This window comes from Vicugna pacos, chromosome 17, assembly GCF_048564905.1.
Source record: "Vicugna pacos chromosome 17, VicPac4, whole genome shotgun sequence".
Classification (NCBI taxonomy): domain Eukaryota; kingdom Metazoa; phylum Chordata; class Mammalia; order Artiodactyla; family Camelidae; genus Vicugna; species Vicugna pacos.
The window spans coordinates 53,533,007-53,558,652 of NC_133003.1; the positions used below are offsets into that span (position 1 = coordinate 53,533,007).

Sequence of the window (25,646 nt, forward strand, 5' to 3'; positions counted from 1 at the left end):
GAGTGTGGGAGGTGGCTCATGGGTTGGCCCTGCTGGGTGGGGCCGCTGAGTGAGCGCCTCTTTGCCCGCGGACTCACCCCAAGGGTTTCCTAAACCCTCAGACAGTCTCCCCAGCCCATCCAGCCAAGGGAGCCAGCGACACCCTGGGAGCTGAGAAAGCGGCACCCATCCTTGTGCCTCAGTTTCCCCGTCTGTAAAGTAGGGGGAGGGAAACCCTGACTCGATGCTGTTGGAAAGGCAATGGACCAGGTGGATGCAGCCAAGAGGAGGCGTGAGGAAGGGGGGCCCAGGCCCTCCAGGGTTTTGGTGACGGGCCAGGAGTGTCCTCCAGGATGAGCGGGACTTGGAAGGGGCCCCCACAAGAGTCTTGAGCCTCTGGTCCTGAAATAACACTCTCTGAGATAACCTCCAGCACCAGGAGTGCCACTTGTCCCTCTCTGCCGAGTGCCTGCCGTGCCTGGTGTCTGGCACAGAGCCAGCATGGAAGGTGTGTGGGACGATGACTCCTCCCAGCGGGGTGGTGAGTGTCCCTGGTGCGGAGTCTGCCCCAGAGCCTGGGGCTGTAGGAGCCAGGAGACATGGGACAGCAGAGCCTAGAGGGCAACGTGAGGGCATGGGGCAGAGGTAAGGAAGGTTCCAGTTTGCCAGGGACGTGACAGGTCATGGGTAGAAACCTGGGGACTAAGTGAGAAGCAAGGGGTTGACAGGGAGACTGGGAGGGTCTCAGGAAGGGGCACCAGAAGAGAAAAAGGTTCCTTCAACCCCTGTTAGAGCTCTTGACCCTGTGGGGACAAAGGGGAGTGAGTGAGCAGGTGGGTGGAAGAGGGGAAATGGATGGATGGATGGACAGTCGGGGAGGGGATAAATGGAGGGGTGGTTGGAACGGAGGGAGGGACGGAGGGAGGAAGGTGAGAATGGATATGAATGGATGAATGAGTGTGCCGATGGACGGGGGACGGGGCGGGGGTGGGTAGATGTGTTGTGCAGGAGTGGGTAGAGATGTGTAAGTGGAGGCTGCCTACACCCACAAAAGGCATTGAGAGAACGTCCACTCATGGGAGGACAGGCCAGATAAACCCTTGAAGGGAGACCTTGCTCCGGGTGGCACGGGGAATCGAAGGCAATATGGAAAGTGACAGGCAGCCTCTGTCGAAGGGAGAGTTTCCTCAGGTCAAAGGAGGCCCACAGTGGAATGGGCAGCTTTGAGAAGTAGTGAGTTTCCCATCGCTGGGGGTATTCAAGGGTATTCAAGCTGAGGACAGGCAGCCACTCCCCCGGAGTGCTGTGGAGGAGCTCCTGGGGTAGACAGGTCCACAGTGGTGGTGTCTGATAACAAGGAGAGAGAATTTGGGTTCCCCAGGCCATGGCCCTTGGAGAAGTCCATCTTGCTGTCAGATAAAAAGTTCTCTCCTGACTTGAGGGACAGACAGGCGTGCAGCTGCTATCCTCACTGTGAATCGGGCTGGAATCCGTGACGAAATTCCCATTCCGCACAGGCCAGGGCAGGGGGCCCAGGGACAGAGACCCGGTCAAGCCCAGCTCCACCCTCCCTGACTCTCTGTGGGCAGGTGATGCCCCTCCCTGAGCCTCTGTTTCCTCCTGGGTGAAATGGGGGCCCTGGGGACCCCTGGACAGCTGAGCGTGATGCCCAGGGCTGCAAGGCACCAGGATCTGGGTCTCCCTGCCCTCTGGGGGACTTCCTGGGGGCTGTGGGTGGGGAGAAGTGGGTTCTGTGAACACTGACCTTGAGCTGTGAGTCACTGTCCCTGGGGCTTCGCCTGGGAAGCCCCGCTGTCTGCCCTGGGCTGGGCCTGGGAGCAGCTGGCAGGGGGCGAGGGCAGGGGCTCCAGTGGGAGACTTTCTGGAAAAGCCCAGACCCAGCTAAGGCCCAGACCCCGCAACTGTTCACCCAGGCGCAACCCTCAGTCCCCCTTGCGACCCGCCTCCACACGGCGGGGCCGGCAGGCACAGGCTGCTCCAGCACAGGCTCCTAGAGCCAGGCTGTGTGGTCACGTCGCCCTCCACCACTTCCCAGGGCCCTGAGCTGGGCTGAGCGACCTCCTCGGGGCCTCGGTTTCCTCACGTGTGAAATGGGGCTGATGATAAAATCACTCCATAAGGTGGATGGGAGAATTGGATGAGAGCTCAGGGCTCTGCGAGGCCAAAGTGGTCTGGGGAATTGAGGCCGAGGAGGGGCCAGGCACACCCAGGCGAGGAGGGGTTCCAGCCAGGGCTGGAAACCCCATCTCTCCCACCCTTTGGAGAGCCTCGTGGGCCGTGTTCTCCCAGGACGCAGCCCAATTGTGTGTCTGCTGTTTTCCGTCCACCCCAGGTTTCCTCCAGGAGCGAGGGCAGACAGCCCCTCTCAGTGTCCTGGCCGGAGCTTTGGTGGGCAGGGCTGCGGGCGGCGGGTGTTGGGTTTAGGCCTCTGGGGAGATGAGGGAGGATGTGGGCCCGCCCTCGCCTCCCCGCCCACCGCCCTCCTCGCCGGCTCAGCCTCTCCCGCCCCAGGCCAGCCTCTGGAAGCAGGACCAGCCCCTGGGCTCCGGGCAGCTGCGCCTTCCCTCACCGGGTGGACGCCCCCCGCCGTCCCGCCCCGAGTGACTCACTGCTCCCCTGGCCCACGGCCACCGCTGTCTCCTGGCAGGAGGCAGGCGCAAGGTTGTGCAGAAGCCACAGGGTCTGGTGCGCGAGGGCCGCTCGGCCAGGAGGGTCTGGAGCTGCCGGACAGGGCCAGCACAGCCCAGAGGCTGGCCTGGGGACAGCCAGGCCGGTGGCGGGGACCTGCGGTGGCCTGTGGGAGCCAGCGCCTCCCCCTCCCTTGGCTCGGACCTTTCTTTCTTCTTCCCACCATGGAGAAGGAAGTGACCTGAGTGCCAGCCCACTGGCCGGAGGAGACCCTAGGCTGCCCGCTGCCCACCTGGCCAGGCATGAAGGGTGGTGGCAGCGCCGTGTGGAGCCTTATGTGGAAGTACTGCATCTCTGTGAGGACCCTCAGGTACCAGGGGACACGTGTGTGGACGCAGCTCTGTGGCTGTCGCCTGGCGGGCGGAGGCGGGCGGGCACCAGGCTGGTCCGGTTGCACTGGCTCCGTGAGGTCCAGGCAGCCTGGCCTGGCGGGGAGCAGGGATGGAGGCAGGACAGGCCCCGCCTGACACTCTTTTGGAGAAAGTCAGAGTCTAAGGCAGAGGGGGGAGGGTCCAGGAGCACGCCCGCCCGGGTGCACCAGAGGGTGCCTGGCACTTCCAGCGTGGCTGGCACACACCAGTGGGCACAGGAGCTGGCGCTTGTCACACAGCACACTGGCCCTGGCCACAGCTGAGTGACCTTGGCCCCATCCCCCAGCCTCTCTGAGCTGTCACCCACTGGTGGGGCTCCTTCAGAACACAGTGCGTGCCGGACTGTTCCACACCATTGTCCACACGGTTGCTGAGTACCGAGCCCGGACTCAGGCACCAGGCCTCCCGCATTTTCCTGGCTTTGGTGGGGTGAAGTGGCCTCGTGCTTCTGGCCAGAGGTTCCCACCTGCAGATACTTACAGGATTAGCGTGAGGATTAAATGAGGTAACAAAGGGCAGGGCCTGGCACTAGGCCAGTGTGGGGTAAGCTTAGCTGCCGCTGCTTCTGGACTTCCCCCCACCAGCGGGGGAGGTGTGCCCGGATGGAGCCCTGCACAGTGGGTGGAGCAGGAGGCAGAGCAGAACGTGCCCCTGGGGAGGCACCCCCGCCCCCGCCCACCGAGCTGGCCCCAGCCTCCACAGCTGTTGAAAGGGTTCAGACCAGGAACAGCGTGCCCAATCCCGAGTGATGTCAGGGGAGGCCGGATCTCAGCCTCAGTCTGCAGAGGAGCTGGGAGGGGCTTAGGGGCCACACCTATTTGGAAGATGTCTATTTGGACAACACCTTAGGGCATATTTTTCACTTCAAGGTAAAGGGTTGGAAGAGTCTCCCTCTTTCTTCCCACCCTCGTTACCTGTATGTAAACTATACAAACTTCCTCTTGCTTCCTTCCTGCCTGCTTGCCTGCCTTCTTTCCTTCCCAAAATATTTGTGACCACTTATAGGAAAATACCTACAGTAAAATAAACAGTAAAACATCAGGATCAGGAAAAGCACAATGTAGTATAGGATGTCATGGCCTGGGAGGGGGATAGAATGGAACAGAGATAGGCAGGGTCCTGGGGTCCTTCCGCAGAGATGAAAAGTGCTGAGCTTCCTAGCAGCCAAGGGAAAAAGGGAAACCCAGCTGCCGAGGTCATGCTCGCTGTGATAGGAGGCCATCTTATCTTACAATGGCCACAGTTGTCCTTGCTGCTGGGTCAGAGTGTTTGCGACCTGGATGGATGGGTGGGTGAGGATGAGAGGCCTTTCAGGGACAGGCCTTGGGCCTGGCTTTAGGGAAACAGGGCAGACAGTGAGGACTGAGGCTTTCTCTTGGGTGGTGATGCAGGCTGGCTGTGGGAACAGAGAGAGGAAAGCTCACCCCCGGAGTGAGTCAGCAGCCGCCTGTCCCTCTGTAGACCCTGGGACAGACCTCCCTGGGCGGGCACCTCGGAGGCCAGGCCAGGCAGGGTGAGCCCCTGGGCGCCTTTCCCACTAACTGCAGAAGGATCTTCCTGTGTCTTGTTCTGAGCCGTGGTTTCCGGGGATGGGCGCTCTGGAAACCTCAGGGCTTGTTGACAGGATGCAGTGGGCCCAGGCCTGGGAGGCCCCACCGTGCTCTGCCGGGGCTCACCCCTCTGAGCAGGAGCATCCTAGCCTCATGGAGCCCTGCAGACGGGCCTCTCCACGTCTCGGTCTCCTCATCTACAGGGCGGGGATGAGGGCCGGCTGGGCTCGCGGTCAGTGCCCACCGAGTGTTTGTGGGCACTGCTGGCCATGTGGTGGCGATGAGCAGGCCTGTGGTGCGGGGCTGGTGTGCACACTGGCACGGTGGCTGCCTGGCCGTCAGTGACAGAGGACCCGCTCAGGGTGGGCGTGGACCGTAATTGGCGCTGGGCTTGCCCCAAACCCTCACTTAGCACCCGTAAGTACAGGGCGCCCTGTGGTTATCCGGGGAGGATGGGCCCTGGGAGCTCCAGGCTCCAGGCGACGGTCTCTGCTCTCCAGAACCCCGCCCCGTTTTGCTGGGGGCTCCCGAGAGGGCGAAGGCCACTCCCTGAGACGACAGACCTACTGACAGACAGAGCAGGCCCTCGGTGGGGTCCCAGGCCCCTCCGCTGCCAGGGCCGACCCGAGTCAGCAGGTCTGCAGCCCGAGGCGGGGTTGGCGGCGGCCGCAGGACAAATTGGAGGGTTGTGATCGGACAGCACATAGCTTTCCACGTGCGTCTTCGGATTCCCCTTCGTGTGCGCCTGTTGCCCTGGCTGGGGCTGCTCACATCTGGAACAGCGCGAGGCGTGTGGGGAGCGGCTGCCGGCCGGCCCTGGCCCTCTGCCTGGGGCTTCCGCGGCTGCAGCCTGGAGGCTAGGGGCACAGTCTCTGGAACCTGGGCCTCAGGTCTCAGAGGGGCTCCGCGGGCTTGGAACCGTCTCCTGGACAGAACTCCAAGGAGCCGGGCACAGGGACGTCAGAACTGCCCACGGGAGGTGGTAAGATGAGCGTTCGGGGGCCAGTTCCTAAGCATCTCGAGCCGGGCGGGCTTCGTGGGGAGACCCTCAATGGGTCCTGTTGGCTTGGCAGCCAGCGATCCTCGTCCCCTCCCCTCACCCGAAGGAGTCAGAGTCCGGAAGCAGATGACAAAGCCAGTGGAGCCAGCTTAGCAGTCAGGCCGAGCTGAGGTTGGAACCGGCTCAGCCCTTCCTACAGGAGAAGTGACTGTTCTGAGATTAAATGAGGTGCTGCCCGCAGGCTGCCCAGGCGGGGTGGGTGCTGCCTGGAGCCCTGTCTCTGAGCACACACCTGAGGAGCCCTGTCTGTCACCCTGTACTCTGTGGTGCTGGTAACCCTCAGCCTCTGGGGTCAGGTGGTAAAGTCTCTCTGGAATCTGGCATTATTTTGGGAAGGAGAGGTCGCTTTTTGCCCTGAGGGGCCAGTGGGGCCAGTGGGGCATTTGGCTGCTGGGTGGGGGTGGGGCGGCGGGGGGAGGGCTGAGCGGGCCTTGCCCCAGGCCCCTTCCCTGCGGTGGTACATCTGGGGAGGCGGGCTGGGGAGCAGCTGGCAGCCAGGCTCTGGGAGCTTCCAGGGAGCTTCCCGGACAATTAGCCATCTGATGTCCCTCGGTGGGAGGCCCGTGCGCACAGCTCCTGGGGCTGGGAGCGCCCCCGCCTCCCAGCCTGGCCGGGCCTGGGCAGCTCTGGGCAGGGAGGGTCTTTCCCAGCCTGGCACCTCTCCTCCTGTGATGCCCCCCACCCTACCCCTACACACACACTTCGCAGGGTGCTGGCCCTGTGCTCTGGCCCCTAACCCATCTGCTCCCCTGTTCTGTCTGCAGTGGCCAGGACTCCTTGAGGCTGGGGATGGGGTCTCCAGTCCGGTCCTCACCTCCTCTGGACCCGGCCGCTCTCTGGGCACGAGAGCCAAGTCCAGCTCTGGCGGGAGGTCCTGGGCCGGGCAGGGTGGAGTGCGCCCTCACCTCCCTGCTCTGGGTGCTGCGCGGACTCTCGTGGCTGCTCCCCCTCACAGGTAGGGCTGAGGGGAACCTGCCCCGCCCCCACGCGTGGCCCCGTGGCCTGCGCCCCGCGGAGTCTCGGCGCAGGAGTTGAAGACTCTTCAGTGCCCGGCACCGCGCGTGCACGCTCACACCCGCCGTGGAAGGGGCCCCGTTCCACCGGGAGAGGAGGAGCCTGGGCCCACGGGCCAGTTACTAGTTATAGGGTCCCTGTGAGGGTCATCGGTGAGGCCCTTCTCCGTGGGGGTGGCACTTGCCCTGGGAGAACCAGGCAGGGGCATCTGTGGGTACAAGCAACCCAGCAGGTGGTGACAAAGGCTGAGCACCCGCTGTGCGCCAGGCCCAGGGGTCCGGCAGCGAGTGCGCGCACAGCCGGGCCTCACGGGGCTGGCGTTCAGGCGAGAGACGGACAGTAAGCGAAACAGGCGGACGAAGGTGTCTTCTGACAGGGATCCGCGGAAGAGGACGGAGCTGGGCGGAGTGACAGAGGGACCGCGCAGGAGGGCCACGTGGCCTGGGTGGTCCTTCCAGAAAAGCCTCTCCCTGGTGTCCTGCCGCTGCCGAGCGGGTCTGTCCGTACAGTGAGATGCGAGGCAGCCGTGAAAAGGAGTGAGGCACTGGTCCATGCTATGACAGGTGCGAACCTTGACGACACCAGGCTACGTGAATGAGCCGGTCATGAAAGGCCACGGAGTGTGTGGTCCCGTTTACGTGACTGTCCGCAAGAGGCAAGTCCACAGACACAGGAAGCAGGCTGGTGCTTGTCCAGGCTGGGGCGTGGTGCCCACCGTGACGGCTTCACGGGGACAGGGTTTCTTTCTGGGACGATGAAAGTGTTCCAAACTTAGATTGTGGGTGATGTCTGCACAACTTTGGATATGCTGGGATTACCGAGTTGCACACTTTAAATGGGTGAATCTTATGGAATGTGAGTGATACCTCAATAAAACCATTTAAAAACAAACGAGAGAAAGAACAGAAAGGCCTGTGTGAGAGGGCGTGGCCTTGAGTCAAGAGTGGCAGGAAGGAGGGAGCTTGGGGAGACCTGGGGGAGAACGGTTCCAGACGGGAAGACAGCAGGTGCAAAGGCCCTGAGGCCGGGCATTTGGGATGAAGGTCAGGGAGGCAGGAATGTGCCATCCCCAGGGTCCAGAACTGGACTCTTTTGAGGACTTGAGAGTTTACTGAGGTTGAAGGAGAGACAGGGCAGGGTTTTAAGCAGGACAATGATGCGATGTGCTTTCTGTTTTAAAACAATCATTTGGGCTGCCATGAGGAAATGAGACAGTGCAGAGGGCAGGGTGTGGGTGCTGAGGGGGTGGGGGAAAAGGGAGACTGGTCAGGAGGCAGTGGCCCCGTCTCAAAGGGAGATGGTACTGGCAGCTGCGGGCAGTGGGAATTCAGACGGGGAGCAATTCACTCGCTCTTGGAGGGAGGCTTCCTGGAGGAGGGGCCTGGGCAGGGCCTCCAGGAGTGGGGGATGGGCCAGGCAGTGTCGGGAGGGGCCCAAGGGCTGTCCAGGTGGCACCACTAGTGTGGGCACAGGAGCTGAGTGCGTGGAGGCCTCAGAGACCCACCCAGCCACAAGGGGCCAGGCTGAGCACCCCGCCCCCCCAGGTCCCGTGTGGGCCTGCGTTCAGACTAAGTAGGGCAGCCTCCCTCCAGGCCACCTGTCCTGCGCCTTTGTCCTTCGGGCTGGCCCTCAGTGACAGTGGTAGCACCCATTGGGCCAGAGACCCAGCCAGGCCTGGCACTCTGAACAAAGCAGCCTGGACGAAACTCGAGTGTCCCCGAAACGGGATCGGTCACGAGAGACCAGCAGGGAGGGATCTGTATTATTTATCGGGTGGAGCCTCTGGGGCCTGCCTGGTCTGGGGCACTCGGACTGGCCAGTCCTCGAAGAAGGGCGCCCCCTGGGCAGAGGGCGGGCAGGAGCCCCAGGGTGCCCAGGGCGTGGTTTCCTGGATGCGGGCTGAGCAGGGAGGAAGTCGGAGGTCAGGCCCTGCAGTGGGAAGAGCCCGGCAGCTTGTCCCCAGGGGCCATGGAGGCAGCAGGGCCCTAGGGCTCCAGGAAGACCCCCGGCCTCTCCGGGTGACACTGTGAGTACTGACTGCCCGTCCAGGGGCAGGTGGGGGGCTCGGCCGCCGGGCAGACCTGGGGGGAGCTGCCGATTGTTGGGGGGCAGCAGCCCCGGGGAGGGTCTCTGGGGCTCCTGTCGGAGTTGCGGCCGCTTCCGGGAACTGTTTTCTGCACCCTCTTCTCACTGCCTGGAGGGTGCAGCCGGCCCGGCCCCCCAGGTGTTTCCCCGCAGCTGCCAGGAAGGCAGTCTCAGCTGCAGGCGGGAAGTTCGTTCGCTCCCCTGGGGGTTGGACCAGCCCCACGCCCTGGAGGGGGGACGTCCGGGGCCCCACAAACACCCTGAGAAAGAGGGGCTGTGGCCCACACCCACTTCACAGCTGAGTGAGCTGAGGCCTGCAGGGGTCAGACAGCGGCAAAGGGCCCGGAGCGCGGCTGGTGTGGCTGCGCCCCTCCCCGGGGAGCACACACTGCGAGCGCGGAGGCTCGGGCGAGGGGGCAGAGGCTTCCCGTTCGTCCGTCAGTCCACGGGGTCAGCTTTGTGCCAAGAGGACACTGCCCTGGCAGGTCTTCCCCCTCACTCCCCCAGGGCCATTTCCCCAGCTGAGCAGTGGTATGTGCATGTCCCCTGGGGAGCTCCCACACCCGCGGCAACTTCAGCTTCTTCCTAAAATGGTCCAGAGCGGAACCCTGAGGATCTGCAGATCCCTGGGGCAGGAGGGACTCCAGGGACAGTCCCAGGGTGGGGGCAGCTCTGGACACATGGAATGAGAGATTCGGTGAGGCTCTGTGCTGTCCTGCAGGAAATCCCCTTTGGCGAGGCGGTGGACTGGGCCACCTGTCCCACAGGGAGGTTCCCCAGCACGTTCTGCTTCAGAGTAAGTAGGGCGGCCTCCTTCCAGGGCCACCTGTCATGCGCCCTTGTCCCGCATGCTCAGGCTGGCCCTCTGAGAGTGGCAGCACCCCTGTGGCCCTGACAGCGCCTGGGAAGGGGAGTTCCTGTCACCGCAGGCCCTGTGGAAACCCAGGCCCAGAGACATTAGGGGTCTGTGCAGCGGCTCCCAGCCGAGTACACTGGGGAGGTAGGGTCTGGACCCGGAACGACTCCCAGCCTCTGTCCAGGGTGCAGGGGACGGGGTGAATGATCCCATGATGCCTGCATCCCTGGGTCTCAGTTTATCCCTTTGCAGTGAGTGGGACTCCAGTCCCCAGGAGGGGCTGCCTGTCCCCGGGCCCCCAGTAGCCGGGACTAGGGTCAGGGAAGCTTGCTGGTTGCTGAGCGTGGCTCAGCAAAGGCTTTGCCTGACCCATCCATGGAACCCCTGAGGACCCCAGTGAGCCGGGGCCACGGGAGGACCCCAGTGGTTGGGCCGTTCACAGCCCAGGGCCTCGGCCCCCAGCATGGCGTCTCCAGCAATGACCTGCCTTCCTGAGGGAAGACCCCTCCTGTCCAGCCGGGCAGAGGGCACCCCGCGGGCAGGCAGGGGGAGAGCATCAGGGATCAGGACAGGGGGCTCTGGGGTAGGGGCCTCTGCTAGCTTACAGGGGCCCCCAGATGGGCTGCCCCCTGTCCTGAGGCCTCACGTCCTCACCTGCGGACCGGCCTGGTGGAGCCGGGAGCCAGAGCGCCCCGTGACTCCCTGCAGAGCTTCAGCACCTCACTCATTCAGTCATTCAGCCAGCATTTATTGAACACCTGCCGTGTACCGAGCACTGTGTTGTCTCGGGATACGAAAGCGACAAACAAACCAGATAAAAAGGCGGTGGGGGGGTGGCCAGCAAGGGAAGGGCACCTGGCCGGATGTGGTTTATTTTCAAAGGTACACATTGCTGCCTGGAAAACAAAACCAGCTAGCGTACCAGATTCGTGATTTCACTGGTGTCAGTGCTTAAGATGAAGCAAAGCTAGAAAGTCAAAAAGAAGTAGGGAGATTTGAAGTTCATTTGGAGAGCAGGTGGCAGTCAGAGAGGGCCAGAGCCTCTCAGGGTCGTGGGAGCCTGGGCTCGAAGCGTTGAGCAAGGGAAGTAGGGGCTGAGGGACTGAGCTTGGCCACCTGCAGCAGGGAGACAAAGCCGGGCTGTGGAGGGAGCCCGGGGGCTGCCCAGCACTCCCTCCCCGAAACCCCTGGAAGTCCCCAGACCAAGGCCCAGTTATACCGTGCCCCTCCTCAGCCCGGCTCCGCCGAAGTAGGTTCTCGCGCTCAAGCATCGCTGCTGCTGGTCCTCCTGGTTAGCGGGTGGGTTGTGGCTGCATAAGGGGCCGACAGCCCCAGCGGGGGCCGGGCTCCACACCCCCACCTCCACTTGCTGGAGCATAAAGGAGCCTGCTTCCTGGTCACCAGATACATCAGGTTTGGATGCCTTTCCTTCCTGTCCCTTCCCTGCCACACCTTGAAGAGCCCGCATCCTCAGAGAGTTGTCCTCAGGCCTGGATGTTTTCCATGTGACCCTTTCTCCAGGGGTGTGGCCTGTGGTGGGACATGGAGTCCACGGAGCCACCTCTGGAACCCCGCATCTCCCGGAGGACTGCCAGCCTTGTCCTGTGTAGACCCCTCCCCTAGGCTTGGAGTGAGCAAGGGTTTTGCAGGACCTTGACCCCCTCCATCAGAGAGCCAGACCCCTTCTCAGAAGTGGGGGTGCTGCCGAGCTGGGAGGGCTGGGAGGACTGGCTGGGCGTGGAGCTCCACGGAGCCCTTCAACTGGAGGTGGGCCATCAGCCAGGAGAAGGTGGGACTGAGGGTCCACACTGCAGCCTCCCCCTTCCCCGAATCCCCCCAACACGTGAACCAGGCCAGTGTGCGGCATCCTCTGATTTTCACTGCGAGCCTGTGCAGGAGGGGTCCTTAGCCCCATTCAACAGATGAGCAAACCAGTGCCCAAAATCCCTATCAGTGTGACACCACCTGCTTCTAGGAAAGAGGTGGGAGGGCTACTGCCAGGCAGAGTGGGGCATCAGCTACACCCAGGCTGCTGGGCCTGGGTGCTGGGCTGTGGTCAGCTACTGAACCAGGCTGAGAGCCAGGCTCTCATACCAGAGTCTCACTCTGCTGCTTTCTTGGGTATATGACTTTGGGTCATCAGATCACCTCGCTGAGCCTCACGGTAGAGGGCCGTCTAGCTGCAACGGACAGAAACATCCAAATCAAACGGGCCTATGTATAAAAGGGGCTTTACTGGCTTATGGAACGGAAAAGTGTAGGAGACACTAGCTTCAGGAATGGCTGGATCCAGGAGTTCAGTTTATGTATTGGGTTTGGACTTTGCAACACTCACCTTGCTTTCGTTTCCTCCCTGCTGGCTTCACTTTGAAGGAGACCTCCATGTGGGTCCCTGGCTCTTTGCCTGGCAGGTAGGGCATACTCCCTGACCCTGCAACGGGCCAGCTACAGCTGCCAGGATGTGGTGAGCCACACGCTGTTTCTGTCTTGGGATGTCGACAGTGCCCTGGGGGAGGTAGGACAGGAAAAGGAGTTACCACAAAGGCAATCAGAGCTGAGCAGGGGGAGCTCCAAGGCCCACGTGAGCCCAGAGGAAGAACATCAGAGTTTACATCCGAATAGGTTCCCCAAGGGCTTCCTGGAGGAGGTGGCAGCTGAGCTAGACTTTGAGGGCATAGGAGTTGGCCTAGGGAATGAGAAACGAAGGAGCAGAAGCCCTTGGGTCCCATCTGGGGCTCGGGTGGGCTCAGGACCCACGCACAGTGGGGCTGACGTGGCTGTGGTGGATTCTTGGGGTTCCAGCCCAGGCTCAGAAGTCAGGATCGGTGCCTGGGTGGGCCAAAGGGGAGACTGGGCCTGGGCATGTGGGCAAAAGATGGCCTGGCTTCCAGGCTGCAAGGACAGGAAAGAAATCGCATTTAGTGAGCACCTACTGTGTGCCTGTAACTTTCCACGTCGCCTCATCCGGCTGCACGTGGCCCCTGGATGTCCCTCATCCCCACTTTGCAGGGAATGACTGGGTGCGGGATCAGCACAAGCCTTTTCTAAATGAGTCAGTCAAGTGTATTTCCCCACAAATTTAGAATGTGCCGCTCACGCATCGGCCAGACTCCGTGGGCTCTGCTCTGGGATGCCCCGTGGACAGAGTAGTATGGGGAAGTCACCACATTCAGAACAGTTGTGTGTTGAAACACCTTCCCAGCAGACTAACCACCAGGCCTCCCATCACACCCCGAGCAAACACAGTCAATCTGAAACCCGATGCCTGCAAAACAGGGGCGTGTCAGGGCCAGAGGCCAGTGAGAGTTGTGGGCCCAAGATCCTACCGCCCACCCTCACCGTGGGCGCGGACAGACGCCCTGTTCCTCAGCAGCCTGGAGACCGGCTTGGTTCTGAGCTTTGAGCAGAGAATTTTTAAACCACTTCTAAGCTGCGCCCGAAGAGTGTTCACTGGTAGCTGAGATCGGCCGGGGGAGGAGCCGGGTGGGGCAGGAAGTTGGGGGCTCAGTTCCCAGCGTCCTTTCCTGTTGCTGTGACCCCTTGGGCAGCCCCCTTTACCTCTCTGAGCCTCAGTTTCACAAGGTGAGGATTAAGCAGCATCATACGTGGGCGGGTCCATCATGTGTGGGCGGGTCCATCGTACGTGGGCGGGTCCATCGTACATGGGCGGGTCCATCATGTGTGGGCGGGTCCATCGTACGTGGGCGGGTCCATCATGTGTGGGCGGGTCCATCGTACGTGGGCGGGTCCATCGTACATGGGCGGGTCCATCATGTGTGGGCGGGTCCATCGTACGTGGGCGGGTCCATCATGTGTGGGCGGGTCCATCGTACGTGGGCGGGTCCATCGTATGTGGGCGGGCCCATCGTACGTGATGACGTGGCCGCAGCTCCGCACATGTCAGTGATTACTACCCCTGAGTAAAACTAATGTTGTCAGTTTGACGATAATGTTTTTTGTTTGTTCGTTTGTTTCTGTTTTTGTGCGGGAGAGATAATTAGATTTACTTATTAGTTTTTTTAATGGAGGCACTGGGGATTGAGCCCAGGACCTTGTGCATGCTAAGCATGTGCTCTACCATTGAGCTATACCCTTTTTGAAATTGGCATTTTTGCAACCATGAAAATGTTTGGTTCAGGGTATAAGCCCCTGGAGGGCAGACATCAGGCCGTCCAGCCCTGTGTCCAGGTGGAACCTCAGACCTGAGGTTCAAGAAATCCACTTGGGGAGATAAAGCCACATTTTTAATTTGTCAAATTCCAAGTCAATCCAAGGTGTTCTTTTCCTAAATGACGCAATGAGACAAAAGAGAAGACGAGTAGACGTTTCCCTGGGGATGTAATCAACCGTGGAGGGAGGCCGCAGCTAGCTGCCTCTGGCTCTCTGGGGATGGGAGAGATTTAGGAGAGGGTTCCCGGGAGGCGACCTCGGAGCCGGGTCTGGAGTGTGAGGAGGACTGAGTGGGTGGAGAGGGAGGAGACTTTGGGCGGACCCTGCAGGTCAAGTCCCCGTGGTGTTTGGGGAACAGCCGTCGGTGTAGGGTGGCCCGGGGTCTGGAAGGGATGAGGCTCAGATTGAGGCCAAAAGCAAAGGCAGGTGGGGCCCGGAGGCCGGACTGCTGCACTCCCTCTGTGGGCAGGGCCGGCAGGGCTTTTGGGCAGGGAGGTTGGACTGACCAGTACTCTTTTGGTTGCAAGTGACAGTAACAAAGAGCCCAGACTGGCTTATGCCAAAGGCTGAATTTACTGCCTTCTATTTCTGAAACAGATGGGACTTCAGGTACAGTGTGATTCAGGGGCTCACAGTGTGTCAGAGAGACTGGTGTTTCTTTCTCTTCTTTCACGGCTTCGTGCCCAGGCAGCCTCTCTGCTCATGGTGGCCTCAGCAGCTCCAGGTTTGCAGTAGTCTGATAGCCAGTCATCCCAGCGGAAACTTCCAACAGAACGCCCAGAACAGGTTTGGGTCACCTGCCCATCCCTGGACCAATCACTCTGGTGAGGAGGGTGAAAGACTCTCAAATTAGGGATGGAGTCACCAGACATAAACTCAATAGACTAAGAGTGGAGGAGGGGGGTCCCCCTGAGAAAACTGGGGTGACTTACTGGAAGTGAGAATGGAGGCAGGGCGGGTACAGACATCCCGCATCACCCCTGTTATCTGATGAGGCGCTGTGCTAGCTGACTGGACCTGCGTCATCCCTTCCTGTCAGCCCAGGAGGTAGGGTTTCTCCTGATCCCTATTTCTCAGATGAGAAAACCGAGGCTTAGGGAGGTACAGTCACTTGCCCAAGGTCACACACACCATTGGCAAATGGCCTCAGACCCTAAATCAGCTTGAGCCCCAAGCCCAGGCTCTGAACCATCTGCGCGCCTGCCTCACAGCGATCAGGTCTGGGTTTGAAGAGGATGCCTCAGGACCTCGGATGGGGGACGGACCGGTGGGGGAGACCGGAGGCCAGGGAGGCAGAGAGGAGGGATCCCTGAGAGAGGTGGTGCAGGCTTCTGCAGCCCCTTGTCCCCGAGGCACTGCCAGCCCGGCTCTCCTGTGATGTTTCCTTAAGCAGAGAAAATATCCAGTGAAGTGTGTGTATTCATTACCGTGCCTCCTGGTTCCTGCTTGGGGCGATCTTAGCAGGAGCGTGCCAGATGTGAGGCACCTGGCCTGGAGGCTGGATTTATGCTCCGGCTGTGGGCACAGGGGTACTTCCGGGGGCATTTCCGGAGGAAGTGGTCAAGGGGAAGTGACCCCCTCACCCCCGGCACAGGGCCAGGGTGGGGCGTGCGCGGGATGGGGAAACAGGCACTCCTCACTTCCCCTTTCAGCCCTAAGACTTCCCAGGCCAGAGTGCTGCCTCCCTGCTGACGTCACACCCTCTCAGAGTCATCCTGCCCACACCCTCCTTGCACAGAGGGGAAACCGAGGCATTGGGGGCACAGCATGCTCTCACCTTGCTGTCACCATGTGGGGACCTCTGGCTGTCTGAGTACCAGTACTAGATGGCCTGGGGCAAGCCACTGGGCTGCTCTGGGCCTTGGGGTTGCATCTGCAAATTGGACCCATAACTACTGAACAGGGTGGGCAAATGAAAAATCCTTGGAAAGTCCAGGCCCCGTGCCTGGGACCTCACAGGTGTCCCTGAATGCTGGCTGTGACGATTCCTTCCTTTACATGGTGAACCCAGAAGGGACAAATGGCTGTAGATCCCAGGAAAGCTGGGCCCAAGACCCAGCTCTCAGCCGTACAAGCTGTGTGGCCTTGAGCAAGTCCCCTCACTCCTCTGGGCCGCAGTTGCCTTATCTGAGAAATGGCTTTCAGATCACCAGGGATCACTGAGCAGATTAACAGAATACCCAGCCCACAGGACGGGATTTTCTGGGGTGTCTCTTTCCCACCGGGAAGCCCCCGGCTCCTCCGCGTCCCTTCCTGCCCTGGGAGGGGATCAAGTGAGTTACTCTGTTAAAAAGCTGTTTAGCTAGTATCTCCCGAGCACCTACTGTGTGCCTGGCAATGTTCTGGGCAGTGAGGAAGTCAGACCCAGCTCCCTGGCTGCCCCGCTCCAGGTGGCAGAGGGCCCCCTCCCAGTACCCCCACTGCCCCATCATTGGGATGTTGGCCAGTTGTGGGAGGGGGGGCTCCCCGGTGTGTCTGGATGCTGCATGTCTGCTGAAGGCAGAGTCCCTTGATGACAGAGCCCCAGCCTTCTTCTGAGGGCCCATGAGCCCCCATCCTCCCTGCGTGGGGCGCTGGGTCTGTATCCCACCCGCAGTGTGGCAGCCTCCTATTGGCTTCCCCTCGTGGCTACAGTTGGGAGCTGGAGGCGTGTCTGCAGGGCGTCCACTGCCCTCGGGGTGGGGGCTCCTGGTCAGCGGAGAGGACCAAGAAAGGATCAGGCGGAGGGCAAGTCCGAGTGGGGCGACTTGGACGAGGGTCTTTGCCCCTGAGTCTGTGTCCTCCCATGTAAAGGGGAGAAGGACTCCCACCCCGGCAAGGGCTTCGTAACCCTGTACCATAGAGGCACCAGGAGAGGCCGCCAGTCCCGCACAATCAGAGCCCAGCTCAGAGCGGGCCTCAGGCTGTCCCCAGGTCTGCATCCCTCCGCCCCATCCAGGTCGCTGTTGTGTTTGAAGGGCAGGGAAGCTCCCCGGGGGCCAAGGACCTTGCTCACGGCCCCCACCCCTCCAGGGAGCGCTTTAGTGCCCTGGTTCTGCCTCCCGGGCTGTGGCCTGGGCCGTAAGCTGTGACACCCCCAGACAGCCGCACCCGTGATGAATGTGGTTTTTTGGGGTTCATCTAGCATTTGTTGTGTAACAAACCACCCCGAAGGCACTGGTTTCTTACTGGGCCTGACTCTGCCGACTAGAAAGCCAGGCCATCCCCGAGGGTCCCCCTGGGCTCCCAGGAAGGTCCGAGGTGGCCCCACTCACATGGCTGTGGTTGGTGCTGGGGGCACCCCGGTCCCTCTCCCCGTGGTCCCCAGCGGGAAGCCGGTGTCCGTGGCGGTCTGAGGGCAGCCTTGCAAGGGGGCGAAGGTGGACCCACAAGACCCTTGAGGTCCAGCCTTGGAACAGACACGACCATGACACCTGCCATGTTCTAGTGTGCAAAGAAAGTCACGTGGCCAAAGGGCAGGAAGATAGACCCCCGCTGTGGGAGGGGGGCGTCCCAGTGCGGAGGGCCTGGGTCCTGGCATGGGGGGAATTTGTGGCCATATTTTGCAATCACAGACTGTATCATTGGGATTTTGCTGGACTCACTTACAAAGGTTGGAATCAGGGCCAAAAACAGCCCAAAATTACCCGCGTAAACCTACCCTCGGAAACCCCTGAAGTTGCCTGTGATGTGCAGGAGCTCTGAGCCACTGAAGCCGTGAGTCTCTGAGCCAGACCAAATGGGGGACAGGGCTTGTCCAGGCATCGCAGCTTTGCGGCGAGGGGGGGACCCGCAGTCCCAGCTGGGAGTGGAGGGGTCTAAGCTGACTGGCTCACCGACTCCGTTCTGAGTTTCCCTTCAGCCTCTGGGGCTGGGCTGCCCAGGGCAGAGGCCACTGGCCATAGACGGCTGTTTAAATTTCAACTGATGGAAATTAAATTTTGGAAAATTCAGCTCCCTGACTAGCTCCATTCCCAGTGCTCAGTGGCCACACGGCTAAGACGTGGGGAACCAGGAGTCAGCTGGCCCCAGCGCAGCCCCTGTCACCCAGCCCCTAGGTCACGGTCACCCAAGCCCAGTGCTGGCTTTTTGGGACTCAGAAGTGACTCAGCCCCGCCCCTGTCACTGCCCTGGAGAGGCTCTGGATCTGCTGGGGCAGGCAGGCGGGAAACACACGGTGACAGAGTGAACCGGGCGGCCAGAACCCCGGAGGCTTGCTTCAGTGGGAGTCCTAGAGCCTCACCCTCGCCCCCTCGGGCCCTGTCCTCACCCCGCGAAGCCAGGGGGCTCCATGTGCGCCTCCCAGGCTTTTCCAGTAAAGGGAGGGTGCCTTTGCATCACCCAAAATTTTAAGAAACCTCCCCCGCGCGCCCCCCCCCCGCACACCAGGGTTGGCGTCCGTGACTGAGAGTTACAGTGAGCCACTAAGAACCCATTTTACATGAATTTTATAAATTTTATTCCTCGCTCAGCATCTGTTTTGGTTTGAAAGATGCCAGTGTGTGAAACGTGGTATTTACTTGGTCTACCAGCCGTGTTGGGTGGGCATATGGGATGCAAGAGCCCCGAAAATAATTCGGGGGCTTCCAGCTTGGGAATCGCTGAAATCTCCGGGAGCGGGAGGCCCTGGGCAGCTCCTGGGTGGTGGCGTGGAGGCCACCTTGAAGGGTCTCCAGGTGGCAGCTCTTTTGGTTTTGGCGGTGGGAGGGGAGCCAGGTGCCCCCTTAGCATCCTAGCCCCCTCCCCATCCTTGACTCCCTGCACTACCATAGCCGGCAGGTACACTCCCCCCCCCCCCCCCCCGCTCTTGTTCGTTCCAGTCTGAGGTATTTGCGCAGCCCTGCCCTCCAGGCCACAAGCCCCAGGGTTCAAGAGCCATGGGTTCAAGAGCCATGACCCCCTCTGCTGCATGGGGACTGAGATCATCTGGGGAACAGGGATGGTTCGGATACAAATCCCTGCCCTCCAGGGTTTCCACATCCCCTCCCTCTCCTGCAGGACCCCCTCCCCCACCCAACTTCCGGCATCACCAGGGCGGGGATCTGTGCATGCCTGGCTCACGGCTGACCCCTTGCACATAGTAGGCACTCAGTAAATACTGCTGGATGGATGGATGCTGGCTGTGGCGCACACAGGCACATGTCCCGACCCCATCCCCCAGGCTCTGGCTGTGTCTTCTCTTTGGGGGCCCCCCAGACATGTGATGAGCAGGGACACACCCTATGGGAGGTGTGTTCACAACTAGATCAGTGCCTTTTCTCCTTCTGGGATCCGTGGATTTACTCCCAGGGGTATTCAAGTTCCACTTGAGAATATTTGTATGTGTGGAGCCTTTAAGAGTTGTGAGAGTTATTCTGTAATCATTTCAATCTTGAAGAAGACCTGCAAGGATAAAAAAAATTCTCCCACGTACCCTTCACCCAGATTCATCATAAGTAACATTTCACCAAATTTCACTGTCTCACAATGGCATTTTTTTCTCCCAGAACTATTTGAGAGGTCATGGCAAACACGCAACCTGATGACTTTTACTCCTAATTCTTCAGCATAGATTTCCTAAGAGCAAGGACATTCTCTTACATAACCACGATCCAGGAGGCAAATTCAGGAAACCTAATATGGACACAATTCTGGGATCTAATAAGCAGTTTAAGTCGTATTTCACCAATTATCCCAATAATGTCCTTTAGGCAAGTTTTTCCCTCAATCTGGGATCTCACATTGCATTTCATCGCCACATGTTTACTTGAAGCTTTATCAAGGTATAATTTATGTACCATAAAATTCACTCGATTTAAGTGTATGATTGAATGGTTATTAGTGTATTTACAGAGCTGTGTAACTGTCACCACAGTTTTACTTGAAATCATTTCAAATCACCTTGGAAAGAAACCGTCACTCTCTTGTCCCATGCCTGGCTCCCAGCAGCCACTAAGCTACTTTCTGTCTGTAAATTTGCCTTTCTGAGCATTTCATATACATGGAATCATCCAGTACGTGACCTTTCGTGTCTGGCTTCTTTTACTTAGCATCCTGTTTTCAGGGTTCAGCCGTGCCATAGCAGGTGTCTGAATTTCATCCCTTTTCATTGCTGAATAATATTCTGTTGTACAGACGGACCGTATTTAGTTTATCTATTGTCCTAGGTTGATGGACATTTACGTTGTTTCCCAGTTGATGGATATTTGGGTTGTTTCCACTTTTTGACTATTACAAATAATACTGCTAGGAATATTCACATATGTATTCATTTTATTTTATTTTTTCTTGAAGTATGGTTGATTTGCAATGTTAGTTTCAGGTGTACAGCAAAGCAGTTCAGTTATACAGATACATACATATTTTTTTCAGATTCTTTTCCACTGTATGTTATTACAAGAAATTAAATGTACTTCACTGTGTTCTTCAGTAGGTCCTTATTGTTTATCTATTTTATACATAGTAATGTGGATCTGTTAATCCCAAATGCCTAATTTATCCCTCCCACACACATACGTTTTTATGTGGATGTATATTTCCGTTTCTCTTGAATAGACACCCAGGAGTGGAATTGCCAGGTCATAGAGTAACTCTGTGTTTAACTTTGAGAGAAACACCCAACTGTTTCCCAAAGTGACCTCACCGTTTTCCATTCCCAGCAGCACTGTGTGAGGGTTCCAGTTTCTCCACATCCTTTCAACACCTGTTATTGTCTGTCATTTTTTTCTAAGCTTTGAGATTCTTTTGTGGTAATAAAGATGTGTGTTTAAAAATAATCCCTAAAACAGAAATTTTAATTTGTGCCCAATACATTGATTTTTTTTAAACTGAAGTATAGTTGATTTACAATGTTGTGTTAATCTCTGGTGCACAGCATAGTGATTCAGTTGTATGTTCCTTTTTACATTCTTTTTCATTGTAGGTTATTACAAGATACTGAATATAGTTCGCCGTGCTGTGCAGTAGGACCTTGTTGTTAATCTGTTTTTTGTATGGTAGTGTGTATCAGCTGATACTCTGCTCGCAGTTTGTCCCTCCCCACCCCCTCTGCCCTCTGGTAACCATAGTCTGTTTTCTATGTCAGTGAGTCCGTCTCCGTTTTGTAAATAAGTTCACTTGCGTCCCTTTGTTTTCCACTCCAGCCGTCCCAGCGGGTGTGAGGCGGCACCTCACTGTGGCTGAGCTGCGGCCCCCTGACGGCTAATGACGCTCAGCGTCTTCCCAGGTGCTCACTGGCCATTTGTGTATCTCCTTTGGTGAAGTGTCTATTCAAAACTTTTGCCCATTTTCAAATTGTATTGTTTTCTTACTATAAAGTCGTAAGAGTTCTTTTTATATTCTAAATACAAGTCTCTTTTTGATTTCGTGATTTGCAAATATTTCCTTCCAGTCCGTGGCTTTTCATTTTCTTGTGTCTTTTGAAGTGAAGTGCAAAAGTTTTGAACTTTGCTGAAGTCAAGTTCATCATTTTTTTCTTTTTTTCTCGTGTCTTTGGTGTCATATCTAAGAACCACTGCTTAATTCAAGGTCAGAAAGATTTACTTCTGTTTTCTTCTAAGAGTTCTAGTTTTAACTCTCATATTCAGATCTTTGTATGACAGGAAGGAAGGATCCAAAACGCGGGCCTTTCTGTGTAGATAACCAGTTGTCCCAGCACTCCTCATTGAGGAAACTATTCTTTCCAATGAATTGTCTTGCCAGAAATCATTTGACTATGATACAATTTTTTTTAATTGAAGTATAGTCAGTTTACAATGCTGTGTTAGTTTCTGGTGGACAGCATAACGATTCAGTTGTATGTATACATGTATATATACTCCTTTTCATACTCTTTTTCATACTCGGCTGTTACAAAGTATTGAATATAGTTCCCTGTGCTCTACAGCAGGACCTTGTTGCTTATCTGTTTTCTGTATAGTAGTGTGTATCTGCAAATCCTGAACTCCCAATTTATCCCTTTACCCTTCTTCCCCCCGGTAACAGTAAGTTTCTTTTCTATGTCTTTGAGTCTTTTTCTGTTTCGTAAATAAGTTCATTTGTGTCCATTTTTTTTTAGATTCTACATATAAATGGTATCATATGGTATTTTCCTTTCTCTTTCCGGCTTACTTCACTTAGTGTGATAATCTAAGTATGACAATCTCCAGGTCATCCATGTTGCTGCAAGTGGCATTATTTCATTCTTTTTTAATGGCTGAGTAGTAGTCCATTGTATACATATACCACAGCTTCTTTATCCAGTCATCTGTCGATTTAGGTTGTTTCCATGTCTTGGCTATTGTAAATAATGCTACTGTGAACATTGGGGTGCATGTATCTTTTCAAATTAGAGTTTTCGTATTTTCTGCATATATGCCTGGGAGTGGGATTGCTGGATCATATGGTAGCTCTATTTTTAGTTTTTTAAGGAACCTCCATACTGTCCTCCATAATGGCTGTACCAAACTGCATTCCCACCAACATTCCCACTATCCCTCAATAGTTTTTTAGATGTTATTTTCATGAAGATGATACCCCCATCCCATTTTAGCAGACATGTGTTCCAGGTCACCTGGACGACTCTCTGAAAGCTGAGTTCTGCCACCCAGTTTCTGCAGCTGCCTTTTCTGTGTGTTTATGCACATGGGGTTATCGGGGGTCCTCCAAAGTGGCAGCATTTAATTTAGGCTGCAGTGAGCCTTAAAGTGGGGTCTGATGAATGTTACAAACTGCTTTCTTAGGGGTTCACCTGTTCCTGAGTTTGAGAAACTCTTACTGTAGAGCCGTCTCTCAGATGGGAAGGTAGAGGCCTACGTAGGGAAAGTCACATGTCCAAAGCCAGGCCTCTGTGAGTACCCACACGCAAGCCTGGAGGCTGCGTGGAGTAAATCAGAGCGACTAGGTAGTTGCTAACCCCCCCACCCCCCACCCAGGTTTTCTCACCTGTAACGTGGAGGAAGCATCACCCATCTCTGAAAAGTGTAGGCGGAGAGCCCAGCTCGGCACCTGCAGACACAGCAGGGCACGACGTGTGCAGGCCATGTTTCTCACGAGCTTGGGGCTGCCCCACCCCCGGCCCTGCCTCCCGCTGCCCCTCTCCTGCAGCACCTCCTCTCCCCAACACAGAAGCCCTGTGGCCAGCTCCAGGCTCCAGCCTTCCCTCTGCCTCACGCGCCTCACCTGTTCCCCCTGCTTAGCCATTTCCTGGGCCCTGAGCTGATGCTGGCAAAACAGAGATGATTCCAGCTCCACCCCTGCCCTTGGGACCCCTGGACAGGGAACAGACTCATTAGCTGACGATTAAAGAACAGCATGGCAGTGGTTATTTTTATTATTAACAGCTAACATTTACTGAGTTTCTGCACTGTGCCTAGTTCTGGTCTAAGCACTGTCTCAGGGTGTACAGGGCATTGTGGGAGCCAGGATGTCTCGAGGAGGTGACATTTTTGCAGCTCAGTCTAAAGGGTGGGTTTGGACTTCAGCTAACTAGCAAAAGGCATTCATTAGGAGTTTTTGCCACTTTGGTGGGTGAAATGGTATCTCACCCTTACGATGTGTGTCTCTTTATAAGTAAAGTTACTTTTTTTGTAGGTTTCTAGGCCATTTGTTTTCTTTTTCTCTGAACTACCTAGTTAGAGCAACTGGATACTTTTATTTTGAGTTCATGTTTTTTTCTTACTGATTTGTTAGAACTCTTTATATATTGAGAAATGGAGACAATAGTATGTGCAAATACACAGTGTTGTGAAACTGCATGGTATGCTCGAAAGACATTAAGTATAGCTTGACTTTGGGGCAACAGCTGAAGACGGAGCGAGGCAGGGAGGCAGAAGCTAGTTCTGATATCAAACTGAGGAGCTTAGACTGTCCTGCAGGTTATGGGGCAGCATAGAAGGGTTCTGAGCAGGGAAGGGGAGTGATGGAAAATGCTTTTTTTTTTTTTTTCTCTTTTTGTGGGGAGATTATTAGGTTCATTTATTTATTTATTTTCTCAATGGAGGCACTGGGGATTGAACCCAGGACCTCGTGTGTGCTAAGTACGTGCACTACCCCTGAGCTCTACCCTCCCTGCCACCAAAAAATGTATTTTTGAAAGTTGCTTTAAATAAGGGACAGTAGTGGGTGGTGGAAGGGCTGGAAGGATAGAGGCCAGAAAATATAGCACCTTGAATGTCCAGCCAGAGAGTGTCTCCTTGGTTTGGTGGGCATTGGGGAGCCACAGAACATTCTGGGTAGTGACTGGGGGTGGGCCAGAGAGGCGGTGGGGAGGGAGCGGGATTGTGGGCAGGGCTGATCCCTGGGTGGGGTGAGTGGTCCGGTTCCCTGCACGAGGCTTGGCCCACGCTGACATCTCAGCCCACACGGGTGCACGGTGCTGTGTCTCCCACCCAGACGGGAGCTTTGCAGGGGTGATCTGGAGAGGAAGTATGAAGCAAGAGTTCCCAGGCAGGGCACTGTGAGTGGGAGAAGGCGCTGGAAAGAGCGCAGAAGTTGTGCAAGCCCCCAGCCTCCGCTCACCACCAGCTGAGTACCCCCACCTCCCAGCTGCCAATTCATGTCAGGTCAGCTCTTCCAGCGAGGAGGGTCTGGGGCTGGGAGGGCGTCAGTGCTGCAAGGAGACTTGGCACCTGCCTTATCTCAGCCTTCCTGCCTGCCAGGTCAGGGGCACCTTGAGGCTTGGAGGGAAATCAGCCTCCATGAGGGCATCCAGGAGTCACCCCAGCCAGTGTCAGAGCAGGTCCTAGATGCCAGCCCCTACTCCCTGTCCAGTCTCAGAAATGATTCTTTAAAAAAAAAAAAGGCGATACATGCACAGAGCACAAAAAATATTTAAATGGAACATCTCTGTGAAAAGCCAGTCAGTCTCCTTTGCACTGTGGCCCCCAGTTCCCCACACCCTTCCCCACGGCACCGCTATACCAGTTTCTTAAGCTTTGTCAGAGGTAATACAGGCACAAACCAGCCTGCACCTTGTACCCCCTCTTTTTAACCTAAAAAGTACCACCCATATCCTGTACTGCACCTTGCCTTTTCCACTACCCAAAATATCTTGGAAATTGTCCCTCATCAGTCATGCACAGAGGCTCCAGCCTTTTGAGGGCTGCATAGGTTTTCCCTGTACTGATGGCTCGTAGTGTTCACCTGATGAACAACTCCTCACTGGCGTGCTTTAGGTAGTGGGGAGGAGACCCCAAAAATTTGTATTCGCTTTAAAGACAGTCACCTTCAGCGGGGAGGGTGGAGTTCAGGGGCAGATCACGTGCCTAGCATGCACGAGGTCCTGGTTCAATCCCCAGCACCTCCGTTAAACAAACAAACCTAATCACTCCCCAAAACAAAGTAAAGACAGTTACTTTCATCACATCTCATTTGTAACTTTATGAGTTTACAGATGTTCACTAAACTTACTGTGGCGATCATTCTGCAGTACGTACAGATACCAGAGCATGATGTTGTACACCTGAAATGAGTACAAAGTTATATGTCAGTTATATCTCAATAAAACTGGAGGCAAAAAGAGAAAAAAATCAAGACAGTGCTTTCATTTTTTAAAGGCATGAAAAGGAAAAGATTGAATTGGCCCCTGAGGCTGTGCCTGTGTCCAGAAAACCCCTGGTGACTTTTTCCAAATCAGCTAATCCTCAGAAGAGTTAAAGCTCCTCCCACACCCATTCCACACACCCCACCATCCTCCCAAAAGGTAACCATCCGTAACAGGTTGTGGGTGTGTGTATCCTTTGGGGAAAAAAATAAGGAAATTCCAGTCCACATCTATGTATGACCTTTTGAAATGTATGCAGAAGGGATGGCAACTCACACAGTCCTCCGTCCCCTGCGTTTTTCAGCAGAAACGCTTCCTGGAGATCTTACTGCGAAGCCCCAGCCCGTGGAGGTGTCTTCGTGCCGGCTCTCCC

The 25,646-nt window shown here is 56.7% G+C and overlaps 1 protein-coding gene across 8 annotated transcripts in view; it reads left to right on the forward strand.

Annotated features, from left to right (window-relative positions):
• Window positions 1–25,646, forward strand: part of IQSEC1 (IQ motif and Sec7 domain ArfGEF 1) — a 284,272-nt gene that overhangs the window by 178,930 nt on the left and 79,696 nt on the right. The window contains exon 1 of one of the 8 annotated variants that reach the window (XM_072941949.1): window positions 2,713–2,998. The exons of 6 other annotated variants lie outside the window; for them this stretch is intronic. In XM_072941949.1, the coding sequence (XP_072798050.1) occupies window positions 2,931–2,998 (68 nt within the window). In that variant the 5' untranslated portion in view covers window positions 2,713–2,930. Of the gene's footprint in view, window positions 1–2,712; window positions 2,999–8,623; window positions 8,710–25,646 lie in introns of those variants that run through there. One more of the 8 variants, XM_072941954.1, reaches the window with a different exon arrangement.